Source organism: Aquarana catesbeiana, linkage group LG10 (assembly GCF_042186555.1).
Source record: "Aquarana catesbeiana isolate 2022-GZ linkage group LG10, ASM4218655v1, whole genome shotgun sequence".
Lineage (NCBI taxonomy): Eukaryota > Metazoa > Chordata > Amphibia > Anura > Ranidae > Aquarana > Aquarana catesbeiana.
Window position 1 is genome coordinate 258358148 of NC_133333.1, and position 23562 is coordinate 258381709.

Genomic DNA, 23562 nt, shown 5'->3' on the forward strand with positions numbered 1-23562 from the left:
AATTCTTTTCTATTCAATTTTTTTTTCTATTCTATTCCTTTATATTCCTTTGTACTCTATTATATTCCATTCTTTTATTTTCTGTTATATTCTTTTCTATTCTATTATTTTTTTTTTTCTATTCTATTCCATTATTTTCTATTCTATTTTATTCTCTAGGGAAACTTGAAAAACAATTTGATTTCGAAAACATATATTAATTCGAAAACTATTCAAATTTGAATTCCGTTGGAATTTTTTTTTGTTATTTTGGATTCGTTTAAATTCGGTACCATTGTAATTAAAAAATGAAAATGTGTCCAAATTTCAATTCGGAACGAAACGAACCGCACATGTCTCTGTTATTTCCTTAAATGAAAATTTCAATTTATATTTACAGAGACTTACGTAGACCCTCATTTTGAGTTCCTCCGCTGATGTTTATTATTTATTGTTCCTTATGACACCGATGCCCAATATACTAGATTTGTCATTTGAAGTGGTTCTCCCGAGGCACCTTTGAAGACGTGATTCTTCTGGGGGGATTGGTTGGCTAACACCTATGGGATCATGTACAGGCTGGCCTATGTTATCATCGTGTCTCCGCTGTCCTGCTTTGTTATTTTTCAAATGTATAAATAAAGATTAAAAAAAAAAATATACAAACCATTAAAAACAGTTCTGCTGTTGTGAACACCTTTTGACTTCGATCTGATTTGGAAGATTCATTGAGCATTTTCCGTTGAATAGACACAATAGTTTTAATGAACGTATTAACTGACGATTAAATGGGGAGTAAATTCCCTCGAAAACCATTTAAGTAGCACCAGACACCTATCAACTGTAGGCTTTCAATACACACTGCACATTAGGTAAGTACTATTTGTCCAATCACAACAATCACACATCCACAGAGATGGAGCACGTATTATTTTTATTACCATGTTTTTTTGTTTTTTTTTATCTTGATCAACAAATAGTGTTTTTGGCGTTCAGATGTGAACAGAGAGACGTTTTCTTTTGGCCTTGTTATTCCAGCTCATTAATTATTAATCATGAATTGCTTGATGGCGTTATAGCAAAATGGAAAGATCGAGACTGCCCCTCTCAACTTTCGCACCTTCCTATTGGCCCGTCATGATGCTGAGTTGCCTCACTGGAAGTAAATGGTGGTGTCAGGGCACCAATAGCAGGAGGACTCTAGGACCCAGCATCTGTCAGAGCAGGCGGACTTTAGGACCCAGCATCTGTCAGAGGAGGAGGACTTTAGGACCCAGCATCTGTCAGAGCAGGAGGACTTTAGGACCCAGCATTTGTGAGAGCAGGAGAGAGGGGCTCTAGGACCCAGCATCTCGGCCAGCACATCACCTGGGCCTTTATCAGATAGTCAACCCTTGGCTGAAGTGCTGTTTGATCTTCAGCTGTTAACAACATTCCCATGTTTGCTGTTTCCTGTGATTCCTGATTACCGACCCAGCTTGCTCCAGACCTGCCTGCTTCCTGACCTTGACCTCAGCTTGTTTAGCAAATCTCCTCAGCTTGCTACCTATCTTGACTTCGGCTTCCGCCTGACCTTGTCTCCTCTGCTACCCACCTGGCACCGAACTCTGACTTGTACTGACTACCCTCTGTCTTTGTGACCCTAGTTACCTGCTACATCTCACAGGCGCCATCTGCCTGCAGCAGCCCCGAAGCTCTTCAGTTGTGTTTCTGAACCCTGTCTGCAAGCAACTGTACAGGCAACCTGTGCTACTTTGGGCCTGACTCTTCCTGTCCCATCTCCAGGAGAGTCTGGAACTTATCTGCAAGGGAAGCCCACTCTTCATTGGTCTCAAGCACCTAAGATACCTGATAGGTGGTGACAGATTAGAATTAAACCATGAAATGTTGGGGTAAGTTGGAGTAACCTATTACATTACCCTAGGTTTGGGGACACCCAATGTCAGGACTGAGAACTGAACCCATGGTCCTGGACATCTCTGACCTGACCCTTTGGATAATCCTGCCTTGTGCCTTGTTACTGGTGAACCTTGAACTGTTTGCTCCTCCTATCAACTTCCTATTTAAAGAAGGCCTTTGCACTTCCTGTTTGCCAGATTATTGTGCACTCTCCAGTCGATATTCTCCTTTGTGTACCTGCAGCTGTCCTTATCACTCTTTACTTTGGCTCGTTCCTTGACTACGCTTCCCCTTGATCCCAATCTGCAACCACTCGTTACTGACCTTTGGCTTGTTCCTTGACTACGCTTCCCCTTGATCCCAACCTGCAACCACTCGTTACTGACCTTTGGCTTGTTCCTTGACTATGCTTCCCCTTGATCCCAACCTGCAACCACTCATTACTGACCTTTGGCTTGTTGCTTGACTATGCTTCCCCTTGATCCCAACCTGAAACCGCTCGTTACTGACCTTTGGCTTGTTCCTTGACTATGCTTCCCCTTGATCTCAACCTGCAACCACTCGTTACTGACCTTTGGCTTGTTGCTTGGCTATGCTTCCCCTTGATCCCAACCTAAAACCACTTGTTACTGACCTTTTGGCTTGTTTACTGACTACGCTTCTGCCTGATCCCAACTTGCTATATCTGCTACTGAACCCGCCCCGGCTTGCTCACCTTCCGGTGGGGTGATCCTGATATCCGCAACCTGGTACTAACAGACAGCAAAACCCATCCCCACCATCAGGGGCTCTGGTGAATATTGGTTAGTGCTTAGATGCCTCACCTTGGTTTCTATGATCTGGAGGTAATTATTTTTTTCATTTGATGCAATAATTGACCTTTTACCTTAATTTAACTTTTACAAAGTGGCGCTATTACTACGCTAATCTGCAGCACACGTTGGTAAAGATACCGAAACCCACGGTAGTGATTTTTGAATAGCGCCAGAAAACTGTTATTGGTAGTGCTTTAATTGAAGCCCCCCCCGAGTATCTTTAATAACAACTGCAACAATGTTATGACTTTGCTTTGAAAATGGATTTCATTGGCAATAGTTTAAGAAACCGTAAATAATACTGAAAACCAAACGCCTGACACACCGAAGGCACAAACACACCGTAAGGTCAGAACAGTCAGAAAGGATTTTTTTTTCTCCTGTAAGCTGCAGATGGAACGGCCTTGATTTTTTTTTTTGCCCGGCTGTCTATCCTAGAAAATTACTGTCATGAGCCTGTCACCGCTCGCAGCTCATTTCCTGCAGAGGACAGAGCGAGATACACACTACATCATATCTATAAAATGAACCTTCATGGCGCGCTCTTCTCTCTCCGCAACCAAACTTATATCTCACTGTCTCCGTGATTTGAAAGTTACCCGGAACAGCAGTTATTGGGGGAAAAAAATAATATGGATAAAAGTTCATCCTTATTAAGGGGACAGTATATTTTACATTATTTATTATAGTCCAGATTAAAACATGCATTAAAAAAAAAAAAAAAAATATAAAATTTATATATATATATCTATATATATATATACATATATATATATATATATATATAGATATATATATATATATATAACTACCAGTTTAAAAAAAAATTATATATATATATATATATATATATATATATATATATATATATATAGTTATAAAATTTTTCAGTTGCATATTTTTATATTCTCACAGCAAACCAGCAGATGGAGCTCTTGGCTTATTTTTTACATGTTTACTTGTTTGAGCCTGTATTGGGTTGTCTATTGATTACAGAGCTCAAAAGCTCAGGCTGAATTAATTATGATGAATAAGTCAGAGCGTTTACTCCTCTGCTCCCTGCCCCCTCCACGTCTGCCTGATAAGCGGGTTCAATAAGAAGTTTTAATCAGAGAGGGAAGATTTAAAAGTTAGCAAGTTCGCTTTGTTGTCTCTGTAGCTAACCCATAATGCTCTGGGAACCCTGTGTCATGGGTGCATTCTGTATTAAATACTGTATTGATACAACAAATTACCCCAGCAGGTGATGGAATCAAAGAATCATCTCATTCTACAGCTCTGCTAACTAGCAGATCTTACAGCAGGGAGATCAGATTACACAGACTGCAAGAAAATGCAGCCACTCCCTCTTTCTATCCACACAGAGGTGGGGTTGTCTGGCTTAATCAGTTATCTACATACAGGATCTCAGAAAAGTTAGTACACCCCTTACTCATATTTTTGAAAATCTTTTCTTCTATCTTTTCATGTGACAACACTGAAGAAATGACACTTGTCTACAATGTAAAGTAGTGAGTGTACAGCTTGTATAACAGTGTAAATTTGCTGTCCCCTCAAAATAACTCAACACACAGCCATTAATGTCTAAACCGCTGGCAACAAAAGTCAGTACACCCCTAAGTGAAAATCTCCAAATTGGGCCCAAAGTGTCAATATTTTCCAGCACTGCCTTAACCCTCTTGGGTATGGAGGTCACCAGAGCTTCACAGGTTGTCACTGGAGTCCTCTTCCCCTCCTCCATGACGACATCACAGAGCTGGTGGATGTTAAAGACCTTGCGCTCCTCCACCTTCTGTTTGAGGATGTCCCACAGATGATCAATAGGGTTTAGGTCTGGAGACATGCTTGGCCAGTCCATCACCTTCACCCTCAGCTTCTTTAGCAAGGCAGTGGTGGTCTTGGAGGTGTGTTTGGGGTGGTTATCATGTTGGAATACTACCCTGCGGTCCAGTCTCTGAAGGGAGGGGATCATGCTCTGCTTCAGTACATCACAGTACATGTTGGCATTCATGGTTCCCTCAATGAACTGTAGCCCCCCAGTGCCGGCAGCACTCATGCAGCCCCAGACCATGAAACTCCCACCACCATGCTTGACTGTAGACAAGACACACTTGTCTTTGTACTCCTCACCTGGTTGCCCCCACACACGCTTGTCACCATCTGAACCAAATAGGTTTATCTTGGTCTCATCAGACCACAGGACATGGTTCCAGTAATCCATGTCCTTAGTCTGCTTGTCTTCAGGAAACTGTTTGTGGACTTTCTTGTGCATCATCTTTAGAAGAGGCTTCCTTCTGGGAGGACAGCCATGCAGACCAATTTGATGCAGTGTGCGGCGTATGGTCTGATCACTGACAGGCTGACCCCCCCACCCCTACAACCTCTGCAGCAATGCTGGCAGCACTCATATGTCTATTTCCCAAAGACAACCTCTGTATATGGCGCTGAGCACGTGACCTCAACTTCTTTGGTGGACCATGGCGAGGCCTGTTCTGAGTGGAACCTGTCCTGTTATACCGCTGTATGGTCTTGGCCACCGTGCTGCAGCTCAGTTTCAGGGTCTTGGCAATCTTCTTATAGCCTAGGCCATCTTTATGTAGAGCAACAATTCTTTTTTTCAGATCCTCAGAGAGTTCTTTGCCATGAGGTGCCATGTTGTACTTCCAGTGACCAGTATGAGAGAGTGAGAGCGATAACACCAAATTTAACACACCTGCTCCCCATTCACACCTGAGACCTTGTAACACTAACGAGTCACATGACACCGGGGAGGGAAAATGGCTAATTGGACCCAATTTGGACATTTTCACTTAGGGGTGTACTGACTTTTGTTTCCAGCGGTTTAGACATTAATGGCTGTGTGTTGAGTTATTTTGAGGGGACAGCAAATTTACACTGTTATACAAGCTGTACACTCACTACTTTACATTGTAGACAAGTGTCATTTCTTCAGTGTTGTCACATGAAAAGATAGAAGAAAAGATTTACACAAATGTGACTGAGGGGTGTACTTACTTTTGTGAGATACTGTACATCTACACTAAAAGGTTCATTGTATATAGGTCTAAGTGGCATTGTTGTGTAAAAAAAAAAGGACTTTATATCATCTTACAACTAAAATAAAATTAATACAAAGCCTTTTAACTTTTTTTTTCTTTCCTATGGGTTCCTAATATTTTCCTGCAGCAAAGTGAGCGTTCTACTCCTCCAGCTGCATTCTCAAAATGTAAATAAAAAAAAAAACAAAACAGAAAATTAATTTAAAAATCCAGCAGGAAGTGCGGGGTTATAAAAGGACCCCAGTGTGCAGCCTGTGGAACTCAAGTGCAGAGATGCCAATAGTGGAGTAGTGTGTTTACAACATAGATAATATGTTATCAGGTTTTTTTTGTTGGGTGTTATAGTTAAGTCACAAAAAGGTTTTAATATAAATGAGAAGGAGAAGTAATTCCATTTCAAGTGAAAAATTATGCATGTTACGATAAAAAAATTGTGACAGAAATTGTATAAAAAAAAAATCGATACTGAGCTGTGAATATTCTGGTTGCACCATTTTTGCATTAATAAATGTAGTTTTTAAAATAATAAAAATAATAATATTAATAATAACAAAAACAACAATCACCATAATCATAGCATTATTATTATTATTATTATTATTATTACTATTATTATTATTGTTATTATTGTTATTAATAATAGTAATAATAATAATAATAACAATAAGAGTCATCTTATTGTAATTATTATTATTATCATTATTATTAATAATACTAATAATAATAGTAATAATAATAACAACAACACTCATCATAATCATATTATTATTATTACTATTACTAATAATACTAATAATAGTAGTAATAATAATAATAATAATAATAATAATAATAACAACAATCATCATGATCATATTATTATTATTATTATTTATTATCATTATTGTTGTTATTACTATTAATATTATTATTATTATTACTATTTGTTGATCAAGAGAAAAAAAACATGAATTGTATTACTTCATTACATATGCACCATTCATAGATTCACATACACTCATTTAATAGCTTAAATGTAAAAATAGATATAAGAATATTTAAAATCTTAAAAGAAATGTCAATACTAGTTCCAGGATCAGCTGTATTGTCTAGATTTTCCATCTTCTATAAATATGACAAATGAGCAATATATACGGTGTAATGTGTGTGTGTATATATATACATACATACGGTGTATATGTACAATTTCTAATCAAATTAATTATTTTTGTTGCCTGCTAAACAGCGTTTGTGAATTACGACAGGAAAGCGCTACAAAATAATTACATTAATGTCTAATCATTAAAGCCGCTCTTGTTCTATTTCTAAGTACAATTACACATCAAATTTTTAATTGTATGCTAATTGTCTTCTATTAAATTCTTCTTCCATTAAATAAAACTTGTATACAGTCATTATCCAGGGAGGAAGTAAAGATAAATAATAATTACAATGTAGTCTGAGTGTGGAGCTGAAGTGTTAAAATAAAACACGGCCCAGAGTGCTTCTCTAAGGGGGGGATTTATTAAAGGCAAATAGACTGTTCACTTTGCAAGTGCAGTCCCACTCTAGAAGGTGCAGTTGCTCCAGATCTTAGTAAATGAGGGGAATGCTGTTTTTTTTTTTTCCTTGCGTGTGATTGGGTGTTCTTTGCAAAGTGAAGCTTCATCTTCTTTACTAAGCTCTGGGGCAACTGCACTTGCAAACTGCACCGTCTATTTGCCTTTAGTTATTCATGGAGAGATCCCTTCTAGTGGATTTCACAAAGAAATATAAGAAGAACTTCAATTCTAAACTCAAGATATAGATAGATAGATAGATAGATAGATAGATAGATAGATAGATAGATAGATAGATAGATAGATAGATAGATAGATAGATAGATATGAATAGATAAATACAGTGGTGGGACAAGGTCATCAAGAGCCCAGGGCGAACATGCCAAAATGCACCCTCCATCCCTAAATCCCCCCAAGTTCAAATGCCCCCCCCCCAAAAAAAATGTTTGCCCCTCCTAGCACAAATCCTCTACCTCTAAAATTTCCCCTCCTAGTACACATCTTCTCACCCCCACTTCAAATCCCCCCTCCTAGCACTAATGACCCCCAAATTCCCCCTCCTAGCACTAATGACCTCCTAGCACCAATGACCCCCAAATCCTCCCTCCTAGCACCAATGACCCCCAAATCCCCCCTCCTAGCACCAATGACCCCCAAATCCTCCCTCTTAGCACTAATGACCCCCAAAACCCCCCTCCCAGCACTAATGATCCCCAAATCCCCCCTCCCAGCACTAATGATCCCCAAATCCCCCCTCCCAGCACTAATGACCCCCAAATCCCCCCCTCCCAGCACTAATGACCCCCAAATCCCTCCTCCCAGCACTAATGACCCCCAAATCCCTCCTCCCAGCACTAATGACCCCAAAATCCCCCCTCCCAGCACCAATGACCCCCAAATCCCCCTTCCTAGCCCTAATGACCCCCAAATCCCACCTCCCAACACTAATGACCCCCAAATCCCCCCTCCCAGCACTAATGACCCCCAAATCCCCCCTCCCAGCACTAATGACCCCCAAATCCCCCTTCCTAGCCCTAATGACCCCCAAATCCTCCCTCCCAGCACTAATGACCCCCAAATGCCCCCTCCCAGCACTAATGACCCCCAAATCCCCCTTCCTAGCCCTAATGACCCCCAAATCCCACCTCCCAGCACCAATTACCCCCAAATCCCCCTTCCTAGCCCTAATAACCCCCAAATCCCCCCTCCCAACACTAATGACCCCCAAATCCCCCCTCCCAGCACTAATGACCCCCAAACCCCCCCTCCCAGCACTAATGACCCCCAAATCCCCCTTCCTAGCCCTAATGACCCCCAAATCCTCCCTCCCAGCACTAATGACCCCCAAATCCCCCCTCCCAGCACTAATGACCCCCAAATCCCCCTTCCTAGCCCTAATGACCCCCAAATCCCACCTCCCAACACTAATGACCCCCAAATCCCCCCTCCCAGCACTATTCCCCCTTAACCCCCCCTCCTAGCACAAATCCCCCCCCATCTCCCCCCCCAACACAAATCCCCCTTACTCACCACTCTTAGCACCCCACCCCCAAATTTCCCCTCCTGGAACAATACTTACCCCCTACTGACCCCCCCCAACATTCCCGCTACCAACACAAATCCCTTCCCCTGAAATCTTCTTGCGGCCCCCACCCCCACCTCACATGATACCACAGTGTCCAGGACAGCCACCCCTCTTACCCACCCCTTGTCCCAGCCCTGTATGGATGGATGGATAGATACATAGATTGTACCTAGATAGATAGATAGATAGATAGATAGATAGATAGATAGATAGATAGATAGATAGATAGATAGATAGATAGATAGATAGATAGATAGATAGTTTAGAGTAAGAATTAAGATCAACTCATATGAGTTCATCTGCATAGATTTATGTATAAATAATAGATTTATATCATACTTTAATGATACTGATTATGAAATATTATAAATACTATAAAATGCTACTTTTCAATCTACTATATAAATATATACTGTAAATACAACTATAATGTATATAACATATATATTTATATATAAATAAATATATAGAGTATATATAAATATAAAAAATAAATACTTATAAATACTATATAATGCTACTTCGTAATTCTACTATATAAATATATACTGTAAATACAAATATAATACATATAACATGTATATAAATATATAAACAAACATATAGAGGATATATACCGTATATACAAAAAAAAATTATAAACACTATAAAAAGCTACCGTACTTTATTTAATAATACACACAAATACTGAACGATAACAGATTCATTAAAAAAAAAAACGTCTTGAGAATCGCCCCAAACGATCAGCCTCTTACCTATTGCCATTGAAGGCCGTCTTGTACGCCGCAGTTTGGTGTAGCGTCTCCTCGGTGGTATATACAGGCACGGGGGTCCGGACGCACTCGTGGGAACACTGCAGGGTCTCGTTGTAGGCGGTAAAGATGTCGATGTTGCTGGGGACCCGCGCCGGGGTAAAGTCCGTTAGATTTTGGCAGCTCTCTTCCTGCTGATTAATTTTTCGCTGGTGGCTGTTCCGCCGAGCGTTTCCACTTTGTGCGCAGCTGGAGAGGGAAAAAAAAAAGAAGAATAAATAGTTACAAAAAGAACTTCGGATGATTTAGAAGGAAAACTTTTACAGTGAGGAGTACAAAGGGTGGGGGGGATGGGATGGCGGGGTGACTTTAGGTAATCTCAGGGTCAGGGGGTCTCCGTAGGATACATTTTATGTTCTGAGTTGATAGTTTGGATTTTGTATTATTGTTTTCCTTACAGAAGAGCAGCTACTAGAGATAAGCGGATCCCGCTGTGTCAGTTTACGTCTGACTTAGATTGGGATAATTAGGAGGACGCAGGATACCGCTTAATCGCAGATTTCATCCCTTCCAGGTGCTCCTTCTCTCCCTCCCAAACTCCGGCATGCCTTGGACAGGGTTTGAATGGATTTCAAAATAATAGACAGCAAACTTTAATCATCTATTACATTAAATTAGCAACAAAGACTCAATAAAGTAAAACATTATTTATTACCTGAAAAAAAAGAGCGGAACTAAACTGCATCTGAGCACCAAAAACGCCATGTCATTCATTTGTATTACTCAAAGCAAGAACCCCCCCCCCATTCATCCATGTCTCCATCCATCCTTCCACCTTCCCCATCCATTCATGTCTCCATCCATCCTTCCACTTCCCCATCCATCCATGTCTCCATCCATCCAAACTTCCCCATCCATCCATGTCTCCATCCATCCTTCCACCTTCCCCATCCATCCATGTCTCCATCCATCCTTCCACTTCCCCATCCATCCATGTCTCCATCCATCCTTCCATGTCCCCATCCATCCATGTGTTTATGCAACTTTCCACTTCCCCATCCATCCATTTCAACATCCATGTCTCCATCCATCCTTCCACTTCCCCATTGATCATGTCTCCATCCATCTTTCTACTTCCCCATCCATCCATCTATTTCCCCATCCATCCATGTCTCCATCCACCCTTCCACGTCCTCATCCATCCATCTTTCCACTTCCCCATCCATCCTCTCCATCCATGTCTCCATCCATCCTTCCACTTCCCCATCCATCCATGTCTCCATCCACCCTTCCACTTCCCCATCCATCCTCTCCATCCATGTCTCCATCGATCCTCCCCCTTCCCCATCCATCCTCCCACTTCCCCATCCATCCATGTGTCCATCCATCTTTCCACTTCCCCATCCATGTCTCTATCCATGTCTCCATCCATCCTTTCACTTCCCCATCCATCCACGTCTCCATCCACCCTTCCACGTCCCCATCCATCCATGTCTCCATCCATCCTCCCACTTCCCTATCCATCCATGTCTCCATCCATCCTTCTATTCCCCCATCCATCCATGTCTCCATCCATCCTTCCACCTTCCCCATCCATCCATGTCTCTATGCTTTATTTTGCTTTGAAATCACTTTGAAAAACACCCCCCTAGCATTTCTAGCTAAAACCATCTTGAGTAAGTTCAGATGATTCATGTAATATTTACTTCCTGGAATCCATCTGCCCTTAGCTCAGGCATGCATGTGGGAGGGCGCGCTTAGCTGCGAAGGCCCCTCCTCCCATGAAGACTCCTGGGATGTATGACATCATTTTGGCCTAGGCCAGAAACCAGGAAGCAGCTGAAAATTTTTAAAAAAGTATGATTCTCCTATGTAGTGATTTTCAGCCTCACATCATTATACCCGATTTCAGCCTCCTGGTTATATGGTTGAGCTCAGACCCTCTGCCTGTTTTCCATATGGACAGTCAACTTTTACGCTACAGGCTGGTCAGGTCTAATCTCTCTCCGGTCAGACAGGTCGAGATGGAAAGACTCCCAGTGTGCCTGCAAACACCTGTTGCTCCCTGGAAGAACAACAGTCTCCTTGGGAGGGAGAAGCCCCAATCTTTGAAGAGCTCCAATAACATAAGGCCTGAGTATTGAGAGAGATGAAGCTTCTAACACTGGGTCCATGTTTTTATTGTGACCAGACCCTGCATGATCAACAGGTGCTGGTCACTATCAAAACATGGACCCAGCGTTGGAGGATTCAATCTACTCAATACTCTTCAAAGCCTTCAGGCTCCAGGACCCATACCAGGATTTACTAATCTCACTACTCTAAAAAGTCTTCAGGCTCCAGGACCCACCTTAGGATTTACTAAGCTCAATACTCTATAAAGCCTTCAGGCTCCAGGACCCACCTCAAGATTTACTAATCTCAATACTCTATAAAGCTTTCAGGCTCCAGGACCGATACCAGGATTTACTAATCTCAATACTCTATAAAGCCTTCAGGCTCCAGGACCCATACCAGGATTTACTAATCTCAATACTCTATAAAGCCTTCAGGCTCCAGGACCCATACCAGGATTTACTAATCTCAATACTCTATAAAGTCTTCAGGCTCCAGGACCCACATCAAGATTTACTAATCTCAATACTCTATAAAGCCTTCAGGCTCCAGGACTGATGCCAAGATTTACTAATCTCAATATTTTATAAAACCTTCAGGCTCCAGTACCGATACCAGGATTTACTAATCTCAATACTCTATAAAGCCTTCAGGCTCCAGGACCCATACCAGGATTTACTAATCTCAATACTCTATGCAGCCTTCAGGCTCCAGGACCTATACCAGGATTTACTAATCTCAATGATCTATAAAGCCTTCGGGCTGCAGGACCCATACCAGGATTTACTAATCTTGGAGAAAACTGAAAGGCCAGTTTTCTTCTAATGAGGCGCACATCCTGGAACTCTTCACCTTGCATAGGTGTGAACCCTAGGTGCTACCAAACCAGTGCATCCCTGTCACAATAGTTATATGGAGCAATAGCTATATAAACATGGACCCAGCATTGGAGGCTTCACCCCACTAAATACTCTACAAAGCTTTAGGGCTCCAGGATCCATACCAGGATTTACTAATCTCAATACTCTATAAAGCCTTCGGGACTGCAGGACCCATAACCAGAGTGTACTAATATTGTAGAAAACTGAAAGGTCACTTTTCTTCCAATGAGGCACACATGCTGGAATTCCTCAACTTGCATGGGTGAGAACCCTAGGTGTCACCAAACTGCTGCATCCTTGTCACAATATCCATATATAATACATAACAAATCCAGCAGGGGGGTTGGGAACCTCCCACCATGACCACAGCAGGTATTCATTCAAACACGCAAACACAAAGATCTCACTGATAGAGTAGCTGTGAAAAATAATAAAATGTCCAGGGGTTCAACTTTACATCATTTATCAAAAGGCAAGGTAAGATAGAGTAGACTGAACCTTTAACTCCCAGCCTAAAGCCAGCCATAGACGGTTCAAATCTTGGCCAGTTCAGGAGGGACAGGCCAAGATTCGAGCCATGTATGGGCAGGCCGAATGTACCAAGTTGATTGAGCGATCAACTTGGGTACAACCAGCCTGTAGGATTTTACCCATGAACCCTTGATGCTTAAAATAAATTTATCCAAAGTATTGGCCTAATAGTTACCTTGAGCTAAATGTTTCATCCAATAGTCCTGGACTGAGAAGTAACTGAACCTAACGATGGTGCTGAAATTCAGACACCTGGATTACGCTATGTCCATTGGCTCTAATAATATATTAAAACCTTTACCATTGATAGCATTCTGATAATTGTATATAAGCACCTAGTGGGGATTTCTCAAGCTTGAGTCTCAGGACCGTACTTAGACCCCATATACAAACTATTAGATTTTGTGCAGATTTTTGTCTTCAGATTTACCAAAACCGTGTAGTGCAAGGGACTGCCTGATTGCATACAAATTGATACTCTTAAGGTTCGACCTCCATATTATATGGTTTTGGTAAATCTGAAGACAAAAATCTGCAGAAAATCTAATAGTGTGTATGGGGCCTTATGAAGCCTTCACATGACTTTGGGTTTGGCTGATGTTGCAGTCAGCTGCGGATTACATTAATCACATGCTGACTGGGCCAACTTTTTAATTTTCCACACACATCAGCATTTTTTTCTGTAGAAAATGACATAGAACTCCCGGAACATGATTTATTTTCTGAAAGCAGAAGCCCTGGAGAATAAAATGGTGGCTGTTGCAATATTTTATGTCACACGATATTTTCGCAGCCGTTTATCAAACGCAGATTTTTAGAAAACAATACGCTAGTGCATTATCACGTGGAGGGGCTGAGTTCACCAGCAGCCGCTTCTAAAAGTGACGGTCTTTACTGAACATGTAAACATACCAGAAAACAAACAGCTTATTTGCAGCAAAATGAACACAAAACAGTCCGAAAGTCTGGTTCAAATGGCCAAAAACAAGGCAATGGCACACCACCACCATACCAGCCCTGCTCCGGGGTTTTCGGGTTTCCCGTCATCAGGGAGGAGGTTTTCACAATTCAGGAACCATAGCCAGATCCCAAGCTGAAATGTACAAAGAAAAGAGAGCGCAAGGCTGCCCTAGTGTGATATTGTTTAATGCTAAAAATGCGAATTCAGGTCCTGAAGAAGGAGGCCGTGCCTCCGAAACATGTTGTCGTGGCAACCGCTCTGCTAGCCAGGAGGAGTTACTTCACTCACTGGGTCTTCCATTCATGGCCGCGAGTGACGTCACGCAGCGCCGGCTGGACCGTGCGCGTGTCTCACAGCAAACACAGCCTGACACGATGACATCCCCCATCCACATCACTCGCCTTTGGGAGCCAACCCATTCATTCAGGCCAGGAGAGGAGACATCCACCTTGCTGTACATGCGATTTTCAGATCCGTGTTTGTGAGTGTAACCCTTTTAACTTGAATTCACATTTTTAGCATTAAACAATATCACACTAGGGCAGCCTTGCGCTCTCTTTTCTTTGTACATTTCAGATCAAGTCCGCCACCCTGTGGATTCTTGAGGGATCTGCAGTACCTAGAGCTAAAAGAACTTTTTATACAGACATATTTTGTGTGTTGCTTATGGGAACAGCGCTGGTCCATTTTTTTTGTGTGTTCTGGGAAATCCCAAGCTGAGTTCAACCTGCTCACTCAGGTGTGTCCAGCATTTTCTCTCACTGACAGCTGTTTCCTCTTCCTTTTTTGGACTCCAGGTATCTCCTTCAGGGTTACCTGAACCCTCAGAGAACCTGTAATCAGGGTTTAGAGGTTCTTCCCACCAAAACTATTCGCACCTCCAAAATTTCTAATAAGGACTAAGCAACACAGAGAGTACTGACAGTCAGTCTTCTTCTCTACAGCCTGACAACCTTGTAACACCTTACCCTCCATGGGTGAGAACCCCCGAGTACTCAACATTACCTCCAAACCCTCTTCCTTAACCACTTGACCACCGGGCACTTAAACCCCCTTCCTGCCCAGACCAATTTTCAGCATTCAGTGCTCTCACATTTTGAATGACAATTACTCAGTCATGCAACACTGTACCCATTTGAAATGTTTGAACTTTTTTCACACAAATAGAGATTTCTTTTGGTGGTATTTAATCACCTCTGGGTTTTTTATTTTTTGCGCTATAAATCAAAAAAGACCAAAAATTCAGTAAATAAAAAAAAAAAAATCTTTGTTTCTGTTAAAATTTATTGCAGAGTATTGGCGAGAAATGGGAGAGTATTGGCGAGTATTGCCATAGTATTGCCATCGTATTGCAGAGTATTGCCATAGTACTGCCATAGTATTGCAGAGTATTGCCATAGTACTGCCATAGTATTGCCATAGTATTGCCATAGTATTGCAGAGTATTGCCATAGTATTGCAGAGTATTGCCATAGTATTGCCATCGTATTGCAGAGTATTGCCATAGTACTGCCATAGTATTGCCATAGTATTGCCATAGTATTGCCATAGTATTGCAGAGTATTGCCATAGTGCTGCCATAGTATTGCAGAGTATTGCCATAGTACTGCCATAGTATTGCCATAGTATTGCCATAGTATTGCAGAGTATTGCCATAGTATTGCAGAGTATTGCCATAGTATTGCCATCGTATTGCAGAGTATTGCCATAGTACTGCCATAGTATTGCCATAGTATTGCAGAGTATTGCCATAGTACTGCCATAGTATTGCCATAGTATTGCCATAGTATTGCCATAGTATTGCAGAGTATTGCCATAGTATTGCAGAGTATTGCCATAGTATTGCCATAGTATTGCATAGTATTGCAGAGTATTGCCATAGTACTGCCATAGTATTGCCATAGTATTGCCATAGTATTGCCATAGTATTGGAGAGTATTGCCATAGTATTGCCATAGTATTGCATAGTATTGCAGAGTATTGCCATAGTACTGCCATAGTATTGCCATAGTATTGCCATAGTATTGCAGAGTATTGCAGAGTATTGCCATAGTATTGCCATAGTATTGCAGAGTATTGCCATAGTATTGCAGAGTATTGCCATAGTATTGCCATAGTATTGCATAGTATTGCAGAGTATTGCCATAGTACTGCCATAGTATTGCCATAGTATTGCCATAGTATTGCAGAGTATTGCCATAGTATTGCAGAGTATTGCCATAGTATTGCCATAGTATTGCAGAGTATTGCCATAGTACTGCCATAGTATTGCCATAGTATTGCCATAGTATTGGAGAGTATTGCCATAGTATTGCAGAGTATTGCCATAGTATTGCCATAGTATTGCAGAGTATTGCCATAGTATTGCAGAGTATTGCCATAGTATTGCCATAGTATTGCAGAGTATAGCCATAGTATTGCCATAGTATTGCAGAGTATTGCAGAGTATTGCAGAGTATTGCCATAGTATTGCAGAGTATAGCCATAGTATCACCATAGTATTGCCATAGTATTTCCATAGTATTGCCATAGTATTGCAGAGTATTGCCATAGTATTGCAGAGTATTGCCACAGTATTGCCATAGTATTGCAGAGTATTGCAGAGTATTGCAGAGTATTGCCATAGTATTGCAGAGTATAGCCATAGTATTGCCATAGTATTGCAGAGTATTGCAGAGTATTGCAGAGTATTTCCATAGTATTGCAGAGTATTGCCATAGTATTGCAGAGTATTGCAGAGTATTGCCATAGTATTGCAGAGTATTGCAGAGTATTGCAGAGTATTTCCATAGTATTGCAGAGTATTGCCATAGTATTGCAGAGTATTGCAGAGTATTGCCATAGTATTGCCATAGTATTGCAGAGTATTGCAGAGTATTGCCATAGTATTGCAGAGTATTGCAGAGTATTGCCATAGTATTGCAGAGTATTGCCATAGTATTGCCATAGTATAGGCACTGAGCAGCGCTGTGGGCTGGATCTGTAGTGCCCACAGCGCTGAAACCGATCTCTCCCTCTCTACTCTCACACTGTACCGATCGGTACAGAGAGGGGAGGGAGGAGCCGGCGTCATGACATGAAGCCGGTTTGTTTACAAGTGATGCTCCGCTATCACGGATGTTCCCGGGTGCACGCCCCAGAGGGCACGCGATTCTGTGAGGACATCCATTGACGCCCACCCAGAATAAGCCGACCGCGCTGTAGCCGTCTTTCGTCTATGGCCCGGTCGGCATGTGGTTAAAGAGGCCAAACCCAAATAGTGGGGAAATATACTGTCCCTGGCATTCTGTACAGCACAAAATACAATTTTTTTTTGGCAAAATATAAAAGATGACGTTGTGTTGAGTAAATTGATACCAAACATGTCAAGATTTAACATTGCATGTGCCAGTGAAATAACAACAAACTACAGTACTTACATTTGTCCATAGGGGACACTTTAAAAGCCTTTACAGGTTATCAGTTTAGAGTTAAACAGGAATATGGCTCTAGAAATATTGCTCTCACTCCCAAAACCGGTTTTGGGCAGTTGAACCCTCTAACTGCTTCTAATGCCCTGTACACACGATCGCACATTCCGACAACAAAATCCATGGATTTTTTTCCGAAGGATGTTGGCTCAATCTTGTCTTGCATACACACGGTCACACAAATGTTGTCGGAAATTCCGATCGCCAAGAACGCGGTGACGTACAACACGTGCGACGAGCCGAGAAAAATGAAGTTCAATAGCCAGTGCGGCTCTTCTGCTTGATTATGAGCATGCGTGGAACTTTGTGCGTCGGAATTGTGTACACATGGTCAGAATTTACGAGAACGGATTTTGTTGTCGGAAAATTTGAGATCCACATCTCAAATTTTGTGTATCGGAAATTCTGATGGAAAATGTCTGATGGAGCCTACACACGGTCGAAATATAATCAGCTCAAGCAACCTGATGCTGGGGGTCTCCTGCTATAGTCTGTTTATTAAGTGCGTCTCTCCCATTGGGTGCCTCCTAGGTATGCATTCCCATTGTTAATTGAGTTAATTAAGTCATCTATTGTTTCTGTCTGTTGGCTAATTTGGCTAACTTTTGGAGGTTCCTACATGATGGAATTAGTCTGGTGTCAACTCTACTTTGTTATCTAACCTTTGTGTGATGTTTTGGTGACTGACCCTTCTTTTTTTATTACTGTATTTCTTTTCAATAAACAGTCTTTCCTTTAGTTCTATCCCAATATTTTGTGTGTGTGTGCGATGCTTGGGGTAAAAGGGGTGGTATTAGCTCTGCTGGAAGGGTTTGAAGGGCAGGAGACACTGTTTGGCGGAAGCACCCAAGCGGGGTGCCAAGTGGTCTGTCACAATTATTATATTTGATATCTATCAAGTTGTGATTTCATTCTGTTTAATACCTTAATTGTCACATTGTAAAACATAAACATATGGAAACATGCATCTAAAATAACTATCACCGAGGAAGTGTGCACCGAAATATCATACACACTTCAGGACTCCTACATCACAACCATCAGCTCTCTTCATTGGATGAAAGTTGACTTAGTGACGCCCTCCACAGGGTCAACAAAAAGTGGCTGCAAATGGCAGCTGACAGCTCTAAACTTTGCATGCTGATATGTCTTCATGAGAGCCAGTGACTCTGATACTGATCAGCAAATACTCCTTTAACAGTCTTCCCGGGTCCTCAGCCCAGGTCCTGCTGAGACCCAGACTGCAATTTCCTGTCTCAGAAACTCTCCTAGGGGTAGCAGCCCCCTAAGAGTAAATATGATAATGTGGTGCTTATTTAATAAGAGATGAACAACATAAAGTGCAAATGCACCAAGAGGGTAATTAAATCAGTCCACATAAATGGAAAATTATCATTATTATTATTATACACGATTTATATAGCGCCAACAGTTTACGCAGTGCTTTACAATGTAGAGGGGGGACAGCACAATTACAGTTCAATACAGAGGGGACAGGAGGGCCCGGCTCGTAGAGCTAACAATCTAAAGGAAGGGGTGGTGGTTCAAAAGGTAATAGATGAGGGGAATGATTTGATGGGGGTAGCTCGGGGACAGTTGTTAGGTGGGTGTGGGATGGGCTTCCCTGAATTAAGTGAGTTTTCAGGGATTTCCTGAAGGTGGACAGGTTAGGGGCTGATCGGACATACCGGGGCAGAGAGTTCCAGAGGATGGGAGAGGCTCTGGAGAAGTCCTGAAGACGAGCATGGAGAGGAGGTAACAAGGGAGCTAGAGAGCAGGAGGTCCTGGGAGGAGCGGAGGGGGCGATTTGGGCAATATCTGCAGATGAGGTTGGTGATGTAGATGGGGGCGATGTTGCGGATGGCCTTGTATGTTGTGGTTAGCATTTTGAATTTTATACGGTGGGGGAGGGGAAGCCAGTGAAGAGATTGGCAGAGAGGAGCAGCAGTCACGGATTGATTAGTGAGGTGTATTAGTCTAGCAGCAGCATTCATAATAAACTAAAGGGGGGAGGAGTCTGTGTAAGGGTCGGCCATTAAGGAGAGAGTTGCAGTAGTCAAGGCAGGAAATAATCAAGGAGTGAATAAGTTGCTTTGTGGTGTCATTAGTCAGGAAGGGTGGAATTCTGGAGATGTTGCGGAGGTTAAGGCGCAGGATTTAGCCAGTGATTGGATGTGGGGGCTGAAGGAGAGGTCAGAGTCAAGGATTACACCCAGTACCCTGGCGTGTGTGGAGGGACCAATGGTTGTGCTGTTGATCTTAATGGTAAAGTCATGGGGGGGGACCGGGAAGGAGGAAATATAACAAGCTCAGTTTTAGAAAGATTGAGTTTGAGGAAGTGGTGTGACATCCATACCGAGATGAGTGAGGAGATTGAGGTGGTGAGTTGAGGAGTGGAGAGATAGATCTGGGTGTCATCGGCGTAGAAGTGGTATTGGAAGCCATGGGAGGTTATCAACTGGCCCAGGGAAGAGGTATAGAGTGAGAATAAGAGGGGCCCATGAAAATGAAAAACATGCGCAAAGGTTGCAATCACACCACAAAACTGTATAAGAAAACAATACTATGCTTAAAGGAGAAGTCCAGCCTGAGCTTTTTAGTCATTCGTTTTGCACTCCTGTGACCCATTTTCAGCGGGGAGCGGTCTGAAGTCCGCTCTCTCCGCTTACATCACTGCTATGAGTCGAGGCAGCGCATCATCCCGACTTCCGAAGTCTGGATCCGCCAGCTGCCTTGACTGATGGCAGTCTCAGCCTCTCAGCGAGCCGCTGGGATGGACGCTCCCCTGCAGGTCTAGTAACCCCTCTGCTGTTAAATATCCTTGATGGGCAAAGCAGCAGACTCCTTTCCTTGGAGGATCCAGCCAGATCGAGTATATCCCAAATGTTGGAAAGGAAACTCCACTGTAGATATTTATCCTCCTTGATATCCTCCACTCTCCTCCATTCAAAGCTCCTCTGCTGCAACTTCCAGCAATGTCTCCTGTCTACTTCCTCCTGACTCACCTCTGAACCCCCTAGGAAACTGGAAACCTCCTCGAAGAGGAGTCACCCAGAACTTCCCAAACATTCACATCCCAAGCCACCTTATGGACACCTCCTTCTGGGGATAGGCTGGGGCATAAAAAAATAATAATAAATAATGAATACTAAATATTCATACTGGTCATCTGCCCTATAGTTTGGAAGCTTCTCCCAAAGACAGGTGGCAGAAATCAAACACCTGGTTTAGGGAACCATCAACAGACAAAAACAATCAATCACTGCTCCAAGTTTGGCTCTGAAGCCCAAAATTACATTACCTAGCAGCCTAAGGGGGTGCTTCATATCAGTTCCAGGTGCAATAATGCATTAAAAGATCACCCAAAAAAAAAAAGAAACTGTTACTATCTTGCTCCTGATGTATGATAAAGTTTTAAACAGTTTTTTCTTTTTTGTTGTTAAGAGAATCTTCAGATACTTTGTAACATTTGAGGAAATCTGGGTGTCACTGACAGATGTAGATGTTAGATGTAGCTGTAAAAAAAAAAGAGACCCACTCAGTGGATTTATTGAAAAGAACGAGCAATTTTACTCCATCCGTCTCCAATAACTCAAATGCTACCAGGCGGATAACGCGATGGAGCTTTTCGGTAAATTTGTTTCTCAGAGATAACAATCCAGACAAGATTCTGGTGTACTGGGAACACGGTATTAATGGGACGTTCCTTAGATTTCGTTCAATACAATAAAATGACCGGGACTGTAGAAGAAGCTTTCCTCTCCACAGCCAAGTTCTGCCCTCCTCTCTATAAGTCATTAGCAGTTGCGCGCCGTACTTCCACCACTTACATTATTTATTTCCATACATCCGAGCAATTCTTCTAATGGAAACGCAAGGTTATATATGAGTCAATATTCTAATATATTACAACATTCGGAGGAATACTCCTTATAACGTTTATGAGTTCTCCAACAGCCGTCTTCACCTGGATTCAGTACAAGTAAATTATTAATTTGTAGGGACCATAATATTCAATTCAATTACAGAATTACAGAATGTACCGCAGCACTTTTTATTTTTTTAATTTAGGTTTTAAAATCCAATCATTCTGAACAAGTCCTCGAAGCAAACCTGTCCCAGGTTCAATCCAGACACGCAGACAGCTTAATCACTTGAGTACCAGCCGATACCCTTTCATCACCAGTTTCCAGTGCTGTGATAGTTTGACTGATAATGACTCCATTATGCAACATTGAGTTTTATATAATTTTATTTTGTTTGAGACAGAGCTTTCTTTTGGTGATATTTAACCCCTTGGAGCAGACCTTGTTGGTGGTATTTAACCCCTTGGCGTGGTCCTTGTAGGTGGTATTTAACCCCTTGGCGTGGTCCTTGTAGGTGGTATTTAACCCCTTGGTGCAGTCCTTGTTGGTGGTATTTAACCCCTTGGCGCAGTCCTTGTAGGTGGTATTTAACCCCTTGGCGTGGTCCTTGTAGGTAGTATATAACCCCTTGGCGCAGTCCTTGTTGGTGGTATTTAACCCCTTGGCGCAGTCCTTGTAGGTGGTATTAAACCCCTTGATGCAGTCCTTGTTGGTGGTATTTAACCCCTTGGCGCAGTCCTTGTAGATGGTATTAAACCCCTTGATGCAGTCCTTGTTGGTGGTATTTAACCCCTTGGCGCAGTCCTTGTAGGTGGTATTAAACCCCTTGGCGCAGTCCTTGTTGGTGGTATTTAACCCCTTGGCGCAGTCCTTGTAGGTGGTATTAAACCCCTTGGCGCATTCTTTGTTGGTGGTCTTTAACCCCTTTGGCACAGAGCCTATGCAAATATGTGGCCCAACTAAACTGGGCTTTTTTCCGTAACTTCCTTTGTGTGGCGCACTCCTAGCACAGAGACCGGGGTCTCACCAAGAGCCCCGGGCCCCGTATGGACCCAGAACTCCTGATTCTGAGTCACCTGATCTCTGTGATAGCCTCTGATTGGCTACCACAGAGATCAGTCACTGTGAATTCGGCCCTTGTGTTTTCTCTCTTTGTGAATGGAGGTGAAAGATACATTGTATCTCTCCCTCTCTCTCCTGTCAGAGAAAAAAAAGCGTGTGTGTAAAAAACCCCATAAAATAATAATAATAATTAAATAGTTTTAAAAAAATACAAAAATATACCTAGGTCAAGGTTTGATCTAGGTCAGTGCCAGTACAGTACAGTAAAATAAGTATTTGATCCCCAAGCAAAACATGACTTAGTAGTTGGTGGAGAAACCCTTTTTGGCAACCACAGAGGTCAGACATTTCTTGTAGTTGGTGACCAGGTTTGCACACATCTCAGGAGGGATTTTGGTCCACTCTTCTTTACAGATCTTCTCTAAATCCTTAAGGTTTCTTGGCTGTCACTTGGCAACTCGAAGTTTTAGCTCCCTCCATACATTTTTTTTAAGATTAGGATCTGGAGACTGACTAGGCCACTCCATGACCTTAATATGCTTCTTCTTGAGCCACTCCTTTGTTGCCTTGGCGGTATGTTTTGGGTCATTGTCATACTGGAAGACCCATCCATGACCCATCTTCAGTGTTCTGGCTGAGGGAAGAAGGTTCTCATCCAAGATTTTACAATACATGGCCCCGTCCATTGGCCCCTCAATGCGGCAAAGTCGGCCTGTACCTTTATCAGAGGAACAGCCCCAAAGCATCCTGTTTTCACCTCCGTGTGTGACTGTAGGGATGATGTGTGACTGTAGGGATGGTGTTCTTAGGGTTAATAGTCAGCATTTTTCTTCCTCCAAACACAACGAGTTGAGTTGCCAAAGAGCTCAATTTTGGTCTCTTCTGACCATAGCACTTTCTCCCAATCCTTCTCTGAATCATTTAGATGTTCATTGGCATGACTGTACGTGTCTTCTTGAGGAAGAGGATTCGCCATGTTTTTGAGGAAGAAAATCCTATAGAAAATTTATGGAGGGAGCTGAAACTTCGAGTTGCCAAGCGACAGCCAA

At 42.3% G+C, this 23562-nt stretch overlaps 1 protein-coding gene across 3 annotated transcripts in view; it reads right to left on the reverse strand.

Annotated features, from left to right (window-relative positions):
• Positions 1 to 23562, reverse strand: part of AJAP1 (adherens junctions associated protein 1) — a 185560-nt gene that overhangs the window by 77215 nt on the left and 84783 nt on the right. For all 3 annotated transcript variants that reach the window (XR_012236418.1, XM_073603695.1, XM_073603694.1), the window contains exon 3: positions 9631 to 9876. Coding sequence is in view for 2 of the 3 variants with exons in the window: in XM_073603695.1 (XP_073459796.1) it covers positions 9631 to 9876 (246 nt within the window). In the remaining variant the exon portion in view is untranslated. The remainder of the gene's footprint in view (positions 1 to 9630; positions 9877 to 23562) is intronic.